General features: G+C 41.4%; 4 protein-coding genes across 13 annotated transcripts in view; 2 read left to right on the top strand and 2 right to left on the bottom strand.

Annotated features, from left to right (window-relative positions):
• LOC135126174 (cell adhesion molecule Dscam1) overlaps window positions 1–889 on the top strand; it is a 139,749-nt gene extending 138,860 nt beyond the window's left edge. For all 4 annotated transcript variants that reach the window (XM_064052018.1, XM_064052019.1, XM_064052016.1 and 1 more), the window contains one exon: window positions 28–889. In XM_064052018.1, coding sequence (XP_063908088.1) covers window positions 28–353 — 326 coding nt within the window. In that variant the 3' untranslated portion in view covers window positions 354–889. The remainder of the gene's footprint in view (window positions 1–27) is intronic.
• LOC135126177 (CWF19-like protein 1) lies at window positions 822–3,169 on the bottom strand. The gene is made up of 7 exons (XM_064052029.1): window positions 2,900–3,169; window positions 2,574–2,734; window positions 2,213–2,526; window positions 1,846–2,167; window positions 1,534–1,743; window positions 1,249–1,487; window positions 822–1,199 (listed from the first exon to the last, which is right to left on the bottom strand). Exons 1-7 carry the CDS (start codon window positions 2,917–2,919, stop codon window positions 891–893), a joined length of 1,575 nt encoding a protein of 524 aa, XP_063908099.1. The 5' UTR covers window positions 2,920–3,169; the 3' UTR covers window positions 822–890.
• LOC135126178 (farnesyl pyrophosphate synthase) overlaps window positions 2,788–18,768 on the top strand; it is a 47,563-nt gene continuing 31,582 nt past the window's right edge. The window contains exons 1-2 of the mRNA XM_064052031.1: window positions 2,788–2,881; window positions 10,667–10,776. Coding sequence (XP_063908101.1) covers window positions 10,667–10,776 — 110 coding nt within the window. The 5' untranslated portion in view covers window positions 2,788–2,881. The remainder of the gene's footprint in view (window positions 2,882–10,666; window positions 10,777–18,768) is intronic.
• LOC135126176 (uncharacterized) lies at window positions 4,801–17,599 on the bottom strand. Of its 7 annotated transcripts, none has more exons than XM_064052024.1 (11): window positions 16,737–17,599; window positions 9,780–9,905; window positions 9,381–9,731; window positions 9,049–9,330; window positions 8,715–9,002; window positions 8,368–8,664; window positions 7,097–8,312; window positions 6,883–7,043; window positions 6,496–6,814; window positions 5,911–6,458; window positions 4,801–5,852 (listed from the first exon to the last, which is right to left on the bottom strand). In XM_064052024.1, the coding sequence occupies exons 2-11, from the start codon at window positions 9,853–9,855 to the stop codon at window positions 5,281–5,283; spliced, it is 4,110 nt and encodes a 1,369-aa protein (XP_063908094.1). In that variant the 5' UTR covers window positions 9,856–9,905; window positions 16,737–17,599; the 3' UTR covers window positions 4,801–5,280. The 7 variants fall into 7 exon arrangements, with proteins under 7 accessions (XP_063908094.1, XP_063908091.1, XP_063908093.1 ...); XM_064052021.1 differs by having other exon boundaries at window positions 8,368–8,682; window positions 8,727–9,002; XM_064052023.1 differs by having other exon boundaries at window positions 8,368–8,682; window positions 8,727–9,002; window positions 16,781–17,599.

Here is an 18,768-nt window from a genome sequence, read left to right as displayed (position 1 = left end):
ATTTCGCACTAACTGTGTCTGCGTTAGGGGGCGCCGAGGGCTCGACATCGTCGTCGGAGACGTCGCCGCCGTCGGGGAGCATCGGCCGCAAGCCCTACCCCTCGAGGAAGGGCAAGGGCAAGGGCGGCGGCCTGAACAAGCGCCACGTGAGGAGCAGTAGCGGGTACTCGAGCCACAACGACGAGACGACGTTTAGCATTTCGCACGCTCCGAGCTTCAACGAACGGATACATCCACCGAGCAGGTTTTCCGATCTGAACCCCAGGGAGCTGAGCGAGGGCGACTTCGAGAAGGGCCACAAGGGGCGGGGCATGTCCAAGCTGTCGCGAGAGGCGTTCCAAATCAACGTTTAAGGGGCGGGGCGAGGGCGGGGCTCAGACAATCGCGGGATTCGAATGCGGGGCGGAGGAAAGCGGCGCAGAAGGTGTAGTCCCTTGTTCTTAACACCACCGTCAGAATCTTGATTCCTTATCGGGTTAGCTGTTTGATCCGATAAGGAATCAAGATGGCGCCCCGCCGCCATTATTCTAAGAGACTTTTTTTATTTTTGTATCGGAGGAGCGAACTAGTGTTGGCTGGTGCCTTCAGAGGGAGACAATTCCCTAACTTCCGCGTGGGTGTGCCAAATACGAATTGATAATAAAGTGTATAGAGCAGTGTATGTTATAGATTTTATAGATTGTTATATAATGTTAATGAGAAGGATCAGTGGTTTCCACACTCTAGTCTATTTGTGTTGACACGATCACAACATTACTCATTGTATAAATAAAAGACGACGCAAAATTTACCCTCTTTCCGCTGAATTCAAAGAACTGTCATTTTTGGATATACCTTTTTATTGTAAGAATGTCAGATGTAACAAACTAATAATAAAATGTTGTGTTAAGTTAGACTTCGTCATTCGTGAAGTCGAAGGGTTCGAAGTCGGTGCGTATCCTCTGGACTAAAGATTCTTCGGTTTCTTTGTTGGCGATGCAGTCCTTCCAGTCGGACTTGTCGGGACAGTTTAAAATGGGACCGGTTACCAGAACTTCCCGCGCGAAATTGAGCGGGAAATTGCCTTTGATTGTGGTGTAGAGGGTGGCGCCATCTGGGAGTTCGACGGTAAAATAGGGAGATTTGGGTTGTAGAACTTGGTCAAGTCGACTGTGCGAGTCCAAGAGTGCGAGTTTCAAACCGTTCCCTTCGGCTTCCTCCTAAATGAAAACGACGAAAATATACGAATGTAGTTAGAACCCCACGTACCATAAAAACTTCCTTCAGTTCTTTAGTGGCCTTTTTAGGAAGAGGCACTGCTTGTAGCTGCATATGAGAAGTCTTATAATTACGTTCAAAAAACACCGCAACTTGTCCTTTTCTGTCATAAAATTTCCGCAAAGCCTCTTTAAACTGGTTTACCTCTTGAATAACGTCTTGCGGCTGCCCTAAGCCACACTGGTAATGTTCAATTGGACAAATCAGGAAATGCTCATCAACGATACCGCCTAAGAATGACATTTCAGTAAACAGAGGGCGCCACATGCATCTCACCTTTAGCCAACGCCAAATAAGTAGAAGTTGCAACTGTAATGATCAAATGCTTCTCAACTGACGGACTCGCAAGACAAAACCAACATTTACTCTGGTCAAACTCAACTCTAGGTCTTTTTTTTCTGTAACCACCACCAGACGGTTCCTCCGGTGCACTCGTGTCGTAAAAGTACTGACTAGAAGAAACTACTTTCCTCTTTACATTGAACACTGAAATTAAAATCACGTAAAAAAATCTTGAATGTTACGCCACTGTTTGACAGTTACGTTACTAATCAAAAATCACTGTTACCAACCGATTGTTTTAAATACCTTTTTGATTAATGTCGTCAAAATTGTAAGGGCACTCTGTCTCATCAGTCGTCTTTTGCAACAATTCCCCAACCCTCATTTTATCCAAAGGCGACAAACTCAAAGCATACAACCATTTATCCTTATTAGGGTTACCAACCCTCGCCAACCCCAAGAACCTAGTGACTATACTTAAAGTAGTGTCATGTTCTCCTAAAGTAGGAGCTCTGAAGGGCGCACGCTCATAGTAAACCCCCTCTAAACCGGATATATGGTAACGGGGCTTCAACTTCATCGACAACCAGCTGGGAAGATCACTAGTTTTATTAATTGTCAAATTAACCTAAAATCATAAAGTGAGTACTTTTCCAAAGTTTCACTTTCATACTTTTTTAGAGTCGTGATTCATGACGTCAGAGGGCCACTGTGACGTTAAGAGAATATCAACCCCCCGAAACGACGGATTCCCGCGAACACAGGCATTGAACAGTTCCATGACATCTTTACTTGAATATTCATGTTCTGAGGATTCTTTGCTTGCAAGTCCGCTAATATAGGCGATTTTTAAACCTTTGCTGTTTGTGTAGACGCCCCTTTTGCCTAACCAGGACACATTAGGGCACAACTCCACTGAGTCATCACTTGGGTATAAATTCACATAGTCGGGGTTATTGGGGCCCAAAATGTATGTGGGTATTGGTACTAAAACAACCACAAAGTCACCCAGTCACACTAAATTTACAAAAAACCTTTCTTCTCTCCGGTTCTATACAGCGCAAATTCCTTGTTATTGATGCCAAAGAAGTTCCCCACACAGAAAAGGCAATCGAAAGGACCTGATTTCTTATTAATAGCCGCCACTCTGTTGAAGAGTGTGTTAAACTTTCCCTCCACATCCCCACACAGTAATCTAAAAGTACGCCACTGAGGAATTAGAAATTTATTTCAATCTAGCACACTGTGAAAACAATTGAGTTGAAAGGTTAAGTGGTTGGTGCCACTGCTGGGTGTAATTTTTTGCGTTCAACGAATTTTCGAGGCAATTTTTCACTGAAAGGTAATTAATTATACTCACATTTTTGGTTTTTCTTCCATAATTCACATGTTATTTACCGATTTTGATAACTCGGTTGTGAAATTCGGGAAAGCGCCAAACCCGGATGCTAATTACTGTGACACTTCTATAAATAATTGCGCAAAAGCGAAACTGTTACGAGTTTTAGCCACTTTTTAGTGATTTAGGACGTGCAAGAACGACGAAAATGCGTTCAGTGTGATTTTTTTTACAAATTCTATCCGATTTTCGAAATAGGTTATGTTTGAGGATAGCCAAGACACACACCTTTTTCAGCAGATTAAGATATCGGTCACTTGCACAGTGGCGGCGCAACGAACTTGTAATTTCTAAAAATAGCGTTATCATTTTGTTTACTTTATTTTACGTTGTACATACACTTCAAGATTCTAATATTAAGACAGATTAAAATAAGTCGGGGCGAATCACTTTCCTGTCGTCACCTCGCTTATTCCAGTTCAACTTAGACTCTTCCCATTTTTCGCAAACATGACCATTAAAGACAAAACCCGCTGGACAAACCAACGGAACAAGCTGATTTGCATTGTTACAGTGATAATACACAGTGCAGTTAAATTTATCCGACAAAAATGACTTCCCGTGGCCACACGTGGGGACAGGTTTTCTGCATTTTTTACCTTTCACGCATTTGCGTTCCTTGTGGCTAAAAACCATAGATGGGGGACACGTTTTCACCTCTAAAAGCATCGTATCGTTTAACTTTCGGCATTCGTAGTACTTTTGACAGTCATGGGGAACCGAAAATTGTCCCGGACCTGTGCATACCGTCTGCGACGACAAACTCGAACACTCGGGAACGTGTTCTGGAAGGTCACAAATTCCAACTTGGGCGTTGAATTTGAGACATTTGGGGCATGTTCTAATTTTGGGTGCCAGTTTGTGACATTTCGGGCTAAAACGGCACTCGTAGTATTTAGTACAGGAGTCATTCAGACGAAATAGCCCTCTTCGTGGACATGGAAGGCTCGTCGAACAGGTTTCTAAAAAATTTGAAACACTGCGTTTCGTGCGTTTTGGTACCGTGTCTATAATCCAAGGAACTCCAGGTAGCGATGGTTTATATATTTTTGTGAAGTTCTTCGCTTCTAAAGTTTTAAGTATTGATCGTAGGAACGAAATGGTCCGATGTAGCAAATCTTCCACTTCTTTGTTCGTTTCTTCAGTGGAAGCTGTGGTTTCGTCAACGTTCGAAGCCTCCAAAGTACTCAAAATTTCATCGTCCGTAGTTGATGCTTCTTGGATTTGAGTGGAAATTTCTAAATCAGTTTCGTACTCTTGTGTTGTAATTTCTTCAAGTGGAAAATAAAACTCGTCGTCTGTTTTTTTATTTAAGGTACCTTTGACTGGTGACTCATTTCGAAATGGGATGTTAATAGACGGGGAATGGGTTATGCCTTCCCGTTTTTCTTTGGTTTTTGAATCTTTTTGTGGCGTTTCTGTGATCCCGGTTTTATCTTCCTCGATGGGTTCAGAGTACACCTAGAAATTTTTAATTACGCGGTTATCTTTTTGTGCAAATTTTACCTCTCTCGTGACCTCGGTGTGGTTGCTGTTGATATCTTCATCGTCCGATTCGTGTTTTTCGCCAATCACGCGGCTTCCACACTTCAAAAGTATGAATGCGATCAAAATTAATCCGTTTGCTTTCATGGTATATCGGTCGAGTCCTATGGTAATTCTGCGCTTTTATTTATGGTAAAACGTAATTCGTTTGAGGAAAACAAGTGGAAAATTCACGGTAACCATTAATGATTATCGGTTTGTTTTTATCTCACGTTCGTGGTGAGTTGGTAATGTACAAAGAGAAAAATTCATGGAAGAAAAGTGTTCAAGTGAAGTGTATTAAAAGTCTTTAATTTTTTTATTACTTTATTGCAGTATCTATTTACATTAATAAAAAAAAGTCAAGTAATTTAAATAATTTTAATTTTTTACCTAGACTTACTCAAGTACCTAAACGTAATTTTAAACCTAATTTGTCCTTACAACAAAGTGCGTTCAGCATGTGCCCTACTCGACGACCTTAACCTAAAAGGGTGCATCCGTGCCCTAGAAATAGTGAAGTTAGCCTTCGTATGGCATCACCATAGGCAGACAATAGGTACAAAAAAAAATCGCGCAAATCCGTGCAGCAACACGCCGCACTCACGCTGCGATCACAATATTTTGACATGAGCGGCATTTGGAGCTGGTTTCGGCAGTGAATTCCATATTGCAACGAGATAAAAAATAATGCACGATCAACCTAGCGCTAACCCTAACTAACCTACGGTATTCGGGACGTCCACCAGAATTTCGAGCATGCTTCAATAAATACAAAATAACCTAGAGCGTTGGCCGCCCCGAACACGCCTCACAGTTTACTGGTTCTGGGGTCCGGGCGACTTCCGTCTCTTCTGCGACACGGCGATGCTCCGCAGACTCCGCGACCTCTCGAACAGCGACGGGTCGGTGTAGATGGGCTCGCTGGGGTCCTCGAAGGGACCGCCGGGCGCCGGCCCGGGACACTCGATGTCGTCCTTAGGCAAACCGGGGAAGTTGCGACGGCCGAAGCCGCCCCCGAACGGCTTGTGCAAGCCGCCGCCGAAGATGGACAGTCCGCTGCTGCGGGTGTTGGGGTAGGAGGACGACATGTTGGAGGAGGCGCGGTCGGCGAGGATGTTCTTGCGCATGACGACCCAATACTTGCGATAGGCGAGCCCGGAGACGAGAGCGAGGGTCAGGAGGATGGCGACTAAGGCGAAGACGGCGCTCACGAGCCCGTGGTACTCCCCAGGGGACAGGCACACGGTCTCGGGGGCGGGCTCGGCGCGACGCGCCTCCTGCTGGAGCTCCTCGCGGGAGTCGAACACTTCGATCATCTCGCGAACGTACTCGGGAGACTCTGGCTCTTTCTCCTCGGAGCCGTCGTCGATGTTGTCAATTCGAGAACCTTGAAAAGAACGTTAACGTAGAGAAGATTAATTGACTGAAGTAATAGTGACTTGTACCTTCAGGGAACGAAACCGTGGTCTCGTTACTCTCGCTTGAATCCTCCTCCGAGATGGTGTTGTTACTTTCCAGAAGAACTGTCTCGTTTATGGATCGTCGCTTCCGCCCGAAAGATGGTTCAGATCTTCCTGTTCCCGATTGACAATAAGCTGGTTGGCAACCATCTCTACACGTGCGTACTGTGGCTTCGAAAACTAGGAAGTTGGACTCGGGAATCTTGAAGGCGTTGAATCTAGCTTCCAGACTGTCACCATTGCGACCTCGATCCAGCTCTGGGAAAACAAAACTGTCCACTGGACACCCTATCCGATCAATCAGTTGCACCGATCGTCCCGAATATGGATCACGGGCTACTACGTTGGTAGCAAAGATGTCTGTAACGTAATTGTAACCATCTTGGGCTTCCAGTCTGAAGGTTAGCGGATCTCCGACGGCGATGGTCGTCGTGGGTCTTCCCTGGTATAGAATCATGAGTCGTACCTTCGAACTGAGTGTGTTCTCAGCTGGAAGATACTCAATCGGGATAGGGCTTCCAGACCTGGAATTTCTGTCTATAATTAAGAAAGTTACTGGGGAAAACGTACCCTGCGCCTATGAATCCAGACGACACGACAGCCTCTCCCGGTCCTCTAAACAAGCAAGTCAAGTTGAAGCGTTTGTCCCTACCAGTTTGCACGTAGTCGCTAAATTGGACGACCACGATGTTGGTCATGGTATCCCCATATCTTTGAGTCCCACATTCCGGGTATCCTTGGGCGCCACTTATCCGGAGAACGTTGACGGTACCACCGTTACCGCGGAAGAAGCAGCGGTCGTAGAAACCGTAGGTGTATATCCTGCCGTAGAAACCTTCAGGCGTTCTGAGAGTAAACTCCATTCCGTCTTCGTTGCAGACTTGGCTGACTGCGCAAGAAATAAAATGAGGTACCAATTAGGAAAGATTTATTCACCGAAATTACAGAGTTATTTACCATCGAGACAGTCTCCGTCTACGCCCTGACGGCTAATCGCACGTTCGTAAAAGTCGTAGTTTCCGGTGTTGTCGAAGTAGCGTCGGTTGGACATCTCCAGATCGCGGGAATCCCGGTCGGAAAGCTCGCAGTTGTCGCGTTCACCCTCGGCGAGAGAGTCTCTGAAAAAAAAAATTTACAAACGGTGACAGAAGCAGACGATCTTGAGCCTTACCGGTAGTTGAAAGACCTACAGATGAAATCCCTGGCGTCCGAACATTCTCGTTGACAATGGGTGAGGGAGGGAGCATTCATGAATTTCCTTACGAACTCGCGACGAAGCCTTTGCCTACTTCCCACCTGCTTGAAATTATCGCCTTCGTCACACCGAGAGGCATACGGTCGGTTTGGTCCAATCCCGCCGAAGTTATCGTAGATGGGTCCGTCGGGTCCGGGAGAAATCGGTCGACGATGGGGTTTATCGTCATACGGCGGTCTCGAGTCATAGGGTGGTCTCGAGTTGTCATAAGGCGGTCTCGAGTCATAAGGCGGCCTCGAGTCATACAGAGGCCTTCCGTCAACAGGACGTCCTGGTCGTCGATCAGGCCGGAAGAACCACCGACTTCCACCGTCTCTCTCGTCGCCATAGTAACTCTGCCCGCTGTAACGATCATCGTATCGAGTGCCGCCGCCGCCGCCATATCGATCATCGTATCGATTGCCACCGCCGCCATATTTGGAACCCCCGTATCGATTACCTCCGCCGTACTTGGACCCGTAGTAGTCGTTGTCTCCGTACCGCCCATTAAAACCTCCATAACGATCACCATACCGATCACCACCGTATTTGTCTCCATACCGATCACCGTATTTATCTCCGTATCGATCACCGTATTTATCTCCATACCGGTCACCACCGTGTTTGTCTCCATATCTATCTCCGTATCGGTCACCATAACGATCTCCGTATCGATCTCCAGGAGATGGGTAACGCCCGCCTGGGTACCGACTGGGAGGGTACCCCCCACCGCTGGACGACGGCGGGATATAAGGATACCGATCTCTATCACCCGGAGGGTATCTTCCTGGGTATCTGTCGCCACCGGGAGGTCCAATCGGGTAGCGAGTCCCCGAATCGGGATAACTATCGATGGGTTTGTACGGGTATCTGTCGGCTCCCGATGGATATAAATCGCCTCCAGGTGGGTATCGATCTCCGGGCGGTCTGTATCTGTCATCTGGGTAACGATCAGGACGTCCAGATGGTCGATCGTACCAGTCGCCGCCTCCACTGCTCGGAGGGAATCTTCCGGGTGGATATCGGCCACCGCCGGGAGGGAAGCGGCCGCCTCCTGGTCTGTATCTATCACCACCACCACCTCCACCACCACCACCACCACCAGGGTATCCTGGATAACCCTCTCCAGGTCGTTGAGTGTCATCTCCTCCAACTGTTGAAAACACCAAAATCTATTATGTGTGTGTGCATACTTGTGTAGTACTTACGCATTAGGTTTTCGTAGTAGTCATAGTCGGCGTCATAAATAATCCGCATCCCGTCCTTCTGACTAAACTTCGTCAACCGACATATCCTATGTCTTTCGCTGTACTCAGCCGACTTACACTGGAAACTCGGTTGCCGCAGACACTCATCCAAACACTCACTCAACGACCGACCAGAAATTTCAGAGTGGTGTTCACCTCCAAGTCTACTATTCCGGTACCTCTGGAAAGCGGTATCCGGTTTCTTCCCGCTGAACAAGTGCGAAGTCGCGTGATTATCCGGATACTCAGACCCGCGAGCTGAAACGGGCAATTTTACTAATTGAGGTGGGTTTCAATACTGACCATACTAGTAAACTCACGACTGTCTAAACAAGCAAAGTCGTAGAAATGGTGAGTGGGACTACTCGCGATCCCGATATCTTCCTTCTGCGAGATGGAATCTTCCTCGGACAGGGTACAAAGCTTGGTCATTTCGTCGTACTCGATCGATCGACAAAAATACTTTTCGGCGTGGACACACATCGACTGGCATTCTTCAAGAGTGAGGTTCGTGAAGAGATCGACTTCGAAAGGGCCCCCGAGTCGCTTGTTTTCTTCTTTGATGAAGACGGCCAGACCGTCGCATCTTCGATCAGCTGGAAGATAAAGATGATTTGGTGGAAGAGTCGAGAGGGTACTTACCGTTCAAGCAGGTGTTTTCGAGGTAGTCGGAATCTGGATCGTCCTTGAGTAACTCAGGGTGAGTCCGTCTGGTGAACCTACTCAAAGTACAAGTGCGCATCGCGCTGTCGAAAGTCGCCGATCTACAAACGAAGCTGAACTCGTTCAGACATTTGTCTTCACATTCGCTTCGGTTGCTGGCCATCATTTCCTTGATGTCGGATTCGGGAAGCTTGAGCTTCTTGCGGGGGTGTCTTTCGAAGATGTAGCGTCTGTTTGGACAGTCCCTTTCGAGTCTGTTTGCTACAAGAGTAACGTTGTTGGTTTTGAAGGGTTTTGGTGATGGTACGTACATGTTAGACAGACTTCGGTGAAGTGTACACTGTTGGGTACTAGCATTAAACTTCCGATTCCTTCGGGCCTGGCTTGCTCCGCTGTTAAGTAACAAGTCGATTCTTCGTACTCCGGGCCTCCATTGAACGTGGCGACTCGGCTGCCGGGTTGAAAATCAAAAGACGCACAAGCCCGGACTATGTTGTTCGACGCCCGATCCCTCAGACACAGATCTTCGCACTTCTCCAAGACGCTGAATGGAGGTGCCGAGTCCCTAACCACGTCATCATCGAACCCTTGCAGCTGTATATTAGGCAACCTTTCGTACATCACCCTGCCGTTGATCGACCCAGAGCCACAAGATGTTTGGGCTAGAACACACCAAGTCAATCGATACCCTCACGACTCCCCATTCGTACCTTTCGTCATCATCTTCAAAACCGTTAGAACTGTAATCGCGTGCACCATACTGGGAACATACGGATAACTTTTCATTTTGATCTGATCTGGGATTCGATGTTCACTATCTGGACATACTTTTCTTTCTGCGAACAAATCGACGATTGATTGTATATTGATGACCGGGTCCTGGTGGGGGTTGAATGGACAATGGGACAATGCGATTCGGACAAAGAGGAACTGGATGCATCGGTTCCGTCCTTCCGGATTCCCACGACCTAAACGGGGTCAGTCATGGGAAGATGGCGAAGATCTTTTTTGGGGGATTTTGGGGGACCAAAGCGGCGCATGCGAAAGTTTCGCGTGCTATGCAACAGATTCGGACAAAGAAGCAGGAAGCTGACATCCTGAACAAAATAAGCTCATGGTGTACGGTCTATCTGGCCATCGGTCACGGTGGAACCAAGCGGAACAACCAATGACACATCGGTGCTAGGAATTTGGGAGTTTTGGGACTTTTGCGTCGGGGGTTTCTAGAGAAAAAGCGGACCTGTGACGGGTTCGTCGAAAAATCGAAGGACGAAATTTGCATTGGGTGCACCAGGTGGTCCGGGGTGGTTATTACTTATTACACACATTATGTCACGTTAAGTGCTCTGACCTTGCGTGCTTATCAGGCGTATCGTGTTTATCATGTCAAACGGTCTTCTAATTACCAAATGCATTGATTATTATACATTTTATGGCATAATTTGGTCGGAGCGTAAGGACAAACGAGAAAAAAAGGTTATTCCTCTATGTAACGGTCGGTTTTTTGCGCCAGACACGATGTGTATTTTTTATTTGGCATTGAAACGAATTTGCATGGAACAAAGGGTACGATATTTAAATTTTTACCTTTTTGCAGATGGCGTTGGCTAAAACTATCGGTGCTCGACTTTTGAGACAATTCTCAAAAACTCTGAGTTCGAATAGGAGTATTACACACAGAATACATGATGATGATCTCACTTGCAGGTAAGAATGTGGTTGGTGGGGAATTTTTTTTCTTATTTTTATAATAGAGTTGTTCGTCTGTATCATCGCGTAATTAAGATAATTTTATGAGGAGTTGTGGATTTTATAATATGGTCGGAAATGGCATGGAACACTAAACCCACATGCTTTAAAACTAGATTAGCACAACTAGTTAGATCAACTTAATTTAAATAGGAATGGGTTGATCTTTTGCTTGGAAGTGCTTGGTCATCTCGACCGGATAAACAGTACCATGTGTTTATTATAAAGGAAAAATACAGAAAAATCGATTTTGTTTTTGTTTGTTTCGTACAATCAGGTTGAATATTAATATCTAATTGACACTTGAGGTTACTTTCTTCGCTATAACGCTCGTCGCGTCGAATCTATTTTTAGCACTTTTGCAAAATCTGTCACAAATATTTTGCGTCGAAGATTTGAAAAACCGGAAAAATTAATTTTATTGGGGTGACATCAGTGTGCTATAAATTTAATTGTACGGCTATATATATGTTTAAAATGCCCTTTTTATTCTTGCGGTGTAATAATAATAATTGTTATTAATTATAGTAAGTTTAATGGGGGAACAACGGTCAAAGTTTTCTATTCGTGTCCTTTTTGAGGTGATCAACTATAAGCTATTATTTATTTTTTTATTTTAGAACTTTTTGTAACTCGTAAGCGTAATAGTTCCAAAAAAAACATCACTAAAAAATCTGACCGGCTTTAGTTTTACATTGTTCGTTCATAATCTGGAAAGATCGTTTATTATCCCTCTTGAAACGCAAAATATTTAAGGTATTTTTAAGATTAGTGGCGCGTGTAAACATGCATTTAGATAACATCAATCAGGATGGTTAACACACAACATATAGTTATTGACTCTAAAAAATTAAGTTGTTTTCTTTGTTTGATAAGAACAGTCAACTTGTTTTGAAAAAAATCCTGCTAAAAGTTTATGTAACTATTGTGTTGATGAACGCAATTAAACCAACATCAATTTAGGTACTAATTTTAATATCAACATTTTGTATCAAACGGTACCAATAAATAACCTACGTCACAATTGACGCATATGATTTGATATAAAATTTTAACCTCTTTATTTACTCGACGATTTTCATTTTTTATTGACAGCACGTTTTAGATCAATTTGCACTCACTATCATCGTCGAGTAATGTAAACAATACTTCTAAAAATATCGTTCGATAAATTTGTTGTTGTCATCTCTTATCACGGAAGAAAGTTAAAATTCTTCGATTTGTAGAAATAAGGTCTTAGTTCCATTGTTGTGTCGACCTCGTTCCAAATTTGCATTAAAGTGGGCGGTCCAGAAGTCGATTATCATTCGTTGGAGGTCGATCTAGGTACACAAGTGGCCCGTTTTTATCCCTCCCGTCCCTTTCTTTCAGATATGAGTGCTTCTTCAATCGGGAAGATATCGACGGATGGGACATACGTCAAGGGATGAACGATCTGTTGGGGTACGAAGGAGTACCCGAACCTTCGGTGATAATAGCGGCCCTTCATGCGTGCCGAAGGGTCAACGATTACGCTATGACGGTGCGCTTTCTGGAAGCGGTCAAAGATCGATGCGGACATAAGGTGAACGAGATTTATCCTTATATCGTCCAGGAGATAGCACCTACGTTGTGCGAGTTGGGCTGCGATGTACCGGAAACTCTGTGCTATCATGTGCCGGAGTTGTTTTTGAAGACGGTGTTTGAGTAGTTAGTTGACTGAATAAAGGTGTTTTGCATTTTTGTAATAGTCGTCTTAAAAATAAGTAAGTTTGGAAAACTGAGTATGATTGAGGAGACAAAATCGGGCAAATTTTCGAAGTATAAACATAAACAGTCGAAGTTAAGTTGGTTATAGTTGTGTTATTACAGCACTGGTTTTCATTTTATATAGGTTATCTTTCGACCATTTTTTACTTCCCGAGCGTAAGGAAAGGAAGTATTGTAATCGAGTCCGTCGGCCGACTCTCTACTTTTACGTTTTCTCGATCTTTCATGACCCCTAGAAGACGAAGAAATAGGTCTCCCATTTCCGTCTGTCTGTCCGTCTGTCCGTCTGTCCGTCTGTCTGCCTGTCTGTCTGTCCGTCTGCCGTCCCGGATTTTTATTAGACAGATAATCTCCGAAAGTACTCGACCGATTGTTGTCAAATTTTGTACTTATATTAAGAATATCATGTAGATGGTAAAACGCTAACCAAAATTTGTCTAATCATCCCCACCACTAATGCGATGACGTCACTTCAAAATTGTACATAGTAAATGGGTTTTCAATTGTATAAAATAACATAGTCCTACACATGTAGTTTACAACTCTGAATCGACTTTTCATCCGAAACGTCCAGATTTTTGGAAAAAAAATCAAAATTATAAAACAACATTTTGAAATTTAATTTTTAATCTGCTAACCAGAATGCTTTGAAATGTTGCAGATGTTTTAAGGCTATAAAGAGCATCATAAATCTTTAGTCAAAAAGTATTTGCTTATCCCCTCCAAAAATTTGAGGACGTCAGCTCAAAAGTTTGTGGAATAAATCATATCTAAAATGTACAAAATATGATGAGTCTGTACTTGTGATCTATCACTCCATTCATATTTTTTGGATTTGCATATACAGGGTGACTCAAAAAAATTAATGAATGCGTAAATTTATTTTACTGATTTACTCAGAAACTACAAAACCGAATGCTTTGAAATCTTGCAGATGTTTTAAGGTTAGAAAGAGCATAATAAATGTTTAGTCAAAATATATTTGCTTATCCCCTCCAAAAAATTGATGACGTCAGCTCGAAAGTTTGCCGAATAAATCCTATCTAAACTGTAAAAATATGATGAGTCTGTACTTGTAATTTATCACTCCATTCATATTTTTTGGATTTGCATATACAGGGTGACTCAAAAAAATTAATGTATGCGTAAATATATTTTATTGATTTAATCAGGAACTACAAAACCGAATGCTCTGAAATCTTGCAGATGTTTTAAGGTCATAAAGAGCATAATAAATGTTTAGTCAAAATATATTTGCTTATCCCCTCCAAAAACTTGATGACGTCAGCTCGAAAATTTGCCGAATAAATCATATCTAAAATGTACAAAATATGATGAGTCTGTACTTGTCATTTATCACTCCATTCATATTTTTTGGATTTGCATATACAGAGTGACTCAAAAAAATTAATGAATGCGTAAATATATTTTATTGATTTAATCAAGAACTACAAAACGGAATGCTCTGACATCTTGCAGATGTTTTAAGGTTATAAAGAGCATAATAAATGTTTAGTCAAAATATATTTGCTTATCCCCTCCAAAAACTTGATGACGTCAGCTCGAAAATTTGCCGAATAAATCATATCTAAAATGTACAAAATATGATCAGTCTGTACTTGTGATCTATCACTCCATTCATATTTTTTGGATTTGCATATACAGGGTGATTCAAAAAAATTAATGAAAGCGTAAATTTATTTTCTGATTTACTCAGGAACTACAAAACCGAATGCTTCGAAATCTTGAAGATATTTTAAAATTATCATAAGCATGGTAAATTTTTGATCAAAATGTATTTGGTCGTCCCCCCTAAAAAATTTATGACGTCACCACAAAATTTTGCTGAATAAATCCTATCTAAAATGTACAAAATATGGTGAGTCTCTTCTTGTGATTTATCATCCCATTCAAATTTTTTCGATTTGCATATACAGGGTGACTCAAAAAAATTAATGAATGCGTAAATTTATTTTATTGATTTAATCAGGAACTACAAAACCGAATGCTTTGAAATCTTGCAGATGTTTTAAGGTCATAAAGAGCATAATAAATGTTTAGTCAAAATATATTTGCTTATCCCCTCCAAAAAATTGATGACGTCAGCTCCAAAGTTTGCCGAATAAATCCTATCTAAACTGTAAAAATATGATGAGTCTGTACTTGTGATTTATCATTCCATTCATATTTTTGGATTTGCATATGCAGGGTGACTCAAAAAAATTAATGAAGGCGTGAATTTATTTTATCGATTTAATCAGGAATTACAAAACCGAATGCTTTGAAATCTTGGGAATATTTTAAAGTTATTATAAGCATGGTAAACTTTTGTTCAAAATGTATTTGTTCATCCCTCCTAAAAAAATTGATGACGTCACCCTTAAATTTTGATGAATAAATTTTATCTAAAATGCAAAAAATATGATGAGTTTGTACTTGTGATTTATCATTCCATTCATATTTTTTAGATTTTCTTAAGAGGCGGTTCAAAAAAATTAATGAAGTCAATTTATTTTATTGATTAAATTAAAGGCAACACTTATTATTAGTATTACACCCCAACCAACCCAATTTGGTAGACACAAAATTTGTTAAAGGAAAAACTCGGTTGAAACATAAGGGTAGCACGCTTATTTACATCGACTTTAACATTACAGACCTGCATTTGTTTTATGCGTTCATTTGGTTCCGCGAATGTGAAATAGACATGTTTATAATCAACCAATTGTGAATTTCACCGTCAAGAATTAAAATAAAACCCAATGTTTTATATAATAAGCGGAAGTCGAAGCAATAAAACCGATGGTCGTTTTGTTTACAGTTTCTCTGTTTGACTCTCACGTATGCTGTTACGCCTGTCATCTTAAATTAAGAATGTTTATACATACACGATTTTCAGTTGCCGCTGATACGTATACGTGAGTAAATTGTTTCGTTATTTTATTGATTATTACAAATCAATATTCAAAACGATCCAATTCATTTTCCCGAAAATTTGAGAATATAATAATTTTATTCTTAGTATTACACTACATCTATCCCAACTGATATACGTGTCCTTGCAAAAATGTTGATGACGTCATCGCATTTTTTTTTAAATTCCCACTACAAAAATGTAATGAGAAAAAAAACACAATAGGCATGCAGTCGTCAAGTTTCCGACAGCGAGGGAAGTACTGTCTAAACTCTTTAGACCAATTTTTTTAATGACTTTTCTAATAGAATTATAAATAAATATGTTATTTGTAGAACGATGTTTTACATAATGTCTTCATCAGGTAGGTAACCTTCAAATGTTGAGTTTATTTTACAATTAGCGTTTATTAGTAGCTTGAAAAGTATCCGTTTAACATATTACAGCTTTCACCTTGAAGAGTAGAAATTGTTATTACATATAGACCTATTTTGGGAAAACGAGATATTGTAAAGACAATTTTGTTTTTTGGATTTTAACGACTTTTAAATTTGGGTGTTGATAAAATATTGCTTGCAGTAAATTTGATAAAACCGTAAGCTTGTAAATTATATCCAGTTATATACTCCAGACCACGCTCTTGGTGCTCTATGGTCTTGTCACATTTTAAATTTACACGAAAGGGTTATGCCCAACTAATGGACTCTTATTGTTGTATCTGACCATGGGAATTGTAAATCGTACCACAAGGTAACTGTTTACAAGAAAACTCAATTGAGGAAGAAACTTGAAACTCTCGGGGTATCGAAGTGTGTCAAAATTTGAAAAAAACGTGCAAATATCGAGGGATTAAACACTTTTTTTCCCCTAAAATCGGGGATGATAATCGCGTTCGTGACTTGAATGAATAAATTGAATGAATTGGAACAAAATTTTGACAGACAGTTGACATTTTGTGGCGAATTTTTCGTATTTAGTACACCAAAATTTTCCAAAATTGCTTCAACAGTGTCAAAAAAGTTTTGCGACGTTTTTTTGTTAACTTTAATAACCTCGTAGTTCTACATGGCCTAAGCGTTATCAGAGTCAAAAATTCAGTTTTTTGTTTTGTATTTTGAAATTATCACTTGTCCAAAAACCAAAACCACCACAAACCCACCACCAATTTTTGTTTTTTTTTTTCGAAAAATTTGAAAAATGACCCATGGTGCTAAATCCACTACTAATTATCGCAAGGGTTACGGTAGCCACTTACTAGTATCTCCTTGGTTAGTTGTAATCACTGGCACCTGCACTCACCGACTGATGGTTCGCTGGGGGCAGCCACCGATGAGGCTATGGGGCCTTGGTGTCCGCGCCATCCGGATGTGCCTTTGTCCCAGCTTCCGGGAAAGCATCAAATGTTCGGGTCACTGGATGGTCATTGCTCACTACCAAACACTCACACTTGTGCAATTCCAAGCGCGGATTTTACATACTTTATGGATTTGTAATTGCGTGTCGTTTTCATGGACAAAACGATTATATTGGGCCTTTATCAGTCGATGCATTCGCATTCGGGTCCGTTCTTGCATGGGTCCGCCAATCCCGATTTTCCTGAAAGACGTCGTTGGTTCTCACTACCATCAGCACGATCTCAAGACGGGCGACTTAAGCTCGTCCTTGGGCACAAATGGTGGATTCGCCGGACTAGTCCCTAGCCGCACGTATAAATTTTCCGCTCTGAATGGGCTGTCCTTGTTTTGGCCATAAAATCGTTACATGTTAATGTCTCAACGTGTTGATGAACTAATTCCGACTGATGACATCAATTTTTCGTCTCTGTTCTATTTTCCGGGAGTTCGAAAATTCTAAATATTTCGACGAATGACCAGCAGACTGGAAATTATCGCCAGGATGATGAACTGATTTTTGGTTTTTGCGGAATTCGCCAGTCATTGCACGATGGGGCGAATGCTTTATGGGTGGTTAAAACCAGCTACTGTGAAAATACCAGCAAGTTACCAAATTTTACCTTGAATGGTTGATTGTGACGTGGGTCATTACAGTGGTTAATCAATGGGTTGTGTGGTATTTAAATTGTTGTACAAGTGGATAATTGGCGGATTAAAGAGATGCGTATTGTTTTACGAAAGTTAACACTTTGTGTAAATGTTTATGTCCGTGATATCGGGTTGATAATTCTAGGCGCATTATCTCGTCGCTTTTTATTCATCTTGTGTAAGATTGAGAATGTTTTTAAAACATGGATTTAGTGTGTCGTGTTGAAACTTTTACCATTATATTTGCATTAAAAATTATAAATATTGTGATTTATGGTTTTATTTATTTGAATGTTCAACGAAACTTGTTTTTATGTGAGAGTTTGATTGATTTATTTTAATCTCCTTTTGTGTAGACGTATTTGTACAGTTGCGTGTACCAGCAATAAAACCACATTAAAAATAATATAATCAACTTAATTAAGTCGTTGCTAACGGTGATAAGACAAGATTGTGTGTTTTAGCACCACATTTGAACAGGAAAGGAAAAATGTTAATAAAAGTGTTATTACAAAAAGTGTTATTACAAGCTCTCGATCTTTTTGAGGTTTTTGAGAGTTTTCATCACCAAAAACCATGGCACTGTTACGCATATCCGAAGATATCTCTCAATTAATTATGGTTTTCAAAGGTGTTATAAAATTTATTTGATTCAAAATGAACTTCGAACTCAACTTTCGCTTATTTAAATAGTTATCCTATCGACCCACTACTGGTAATTTAAAATTATCTAATGCTCACTTTGCCGATTATGTTACGTACGTTACGTATTTCGACAAAGCGGCAAAAATCAACGGTTACTTTTTTATACATATTTAAATTCATAGGTTTTCAAAAATTCTTTACGTTGAACCGGTGATTAAAATTGGCGTGGGTAACACTCAAAAACAAAATAATTCCAGCGCAACTTGACTGGACTCTCTTGACTCAACTGGCTGAATGAATGAATCGTTCCCGAAGGTGGCCTCTATTTAAACCTATACTTCTGCGATCGAGGTCTTTCTCGAATACCCATCACGACTTCCGTTTCCAGGCTTTTCGAACGCCGCTCGGCCGCCGTCAACAACGATTAGTGCATACCTACTAGAAAACTTTCGATGACTCATAGGCGTCGTACCAGGGTGGCGTATGGGTTTCTTTCGTAACATTATTTTTAATTGAAATTGAAATTTGTTAAAACTGGTGAATTTGTAATATCTTTTAAATTTTTCAATAATTGTCTACGACTTTCATTTCATGACCAAA

The sequence above is a fragment of the Zophobas morio genome, unplaced genomic scaffold (genome assembly GCF_036711695.1).
Source record: "Zophobas morio isolate AGI-343-1 ecotype UQ-CSIRO unplaced genomic scaffold, CSIRO_AGI_Zmor_V1 ptg000010l, whole genome shotgun sequence".
Lineage (NCBI taxonomy): Eukaryota > Metazoa > Arthropoda > Insecta > Coleoptera > Tenebrionidae > Zophobas > Zophobas morio.
The sequence above is the reverse complement of the archived record's forward strand: the minus strand, read 5'-3'. Positions and strand labels throughout refer to the sequence as shown.

Bases quoted from the DNA above. Each gene is read 5' to 3' on its own strand.
- LOC135126177 (XM_064052029.1), bottom strand. From the start codon at position 2,919: ATGGAAGAAAAACCAAAAAT. The intron at 2,735-2,899 runs GTGAGTATAATT...GCGTACTTTTAG, and splicing joins ATGGAAGAAAAACCAAAAAT to ATTACTGTGTGGGGATGTGG. The intron at 1,200-1,248 runs GTACGTGGGGTT...GTTTTCATTTAG, and splicing joins AACTGAAGGAAGTTTTTATG to GAGGAAGCCGAAGGGAACGG.
- LOC135126176 (XM_064052021.1), bottom strand. From the start codon at position 9,855: ATGAAAAGTTATCCGTATGTTCCCAGTATGGTGCACGCGATTACAGTT. The intron at 9,732-9,779 runs GTACGAATGGGG...GGTGTGTTCTAG, and splicing joins TTTGAAGATGATGACGAAAG to CCCAAACATCTTGTGGCTCT. The intron at 6,815-6,882 runs GTAAATAACTCT...TTTCTTGCGCAG, and splicing joins AGACGGAGACTGTCTCGATG to TCAGCCAAGTCTGCAACGAA.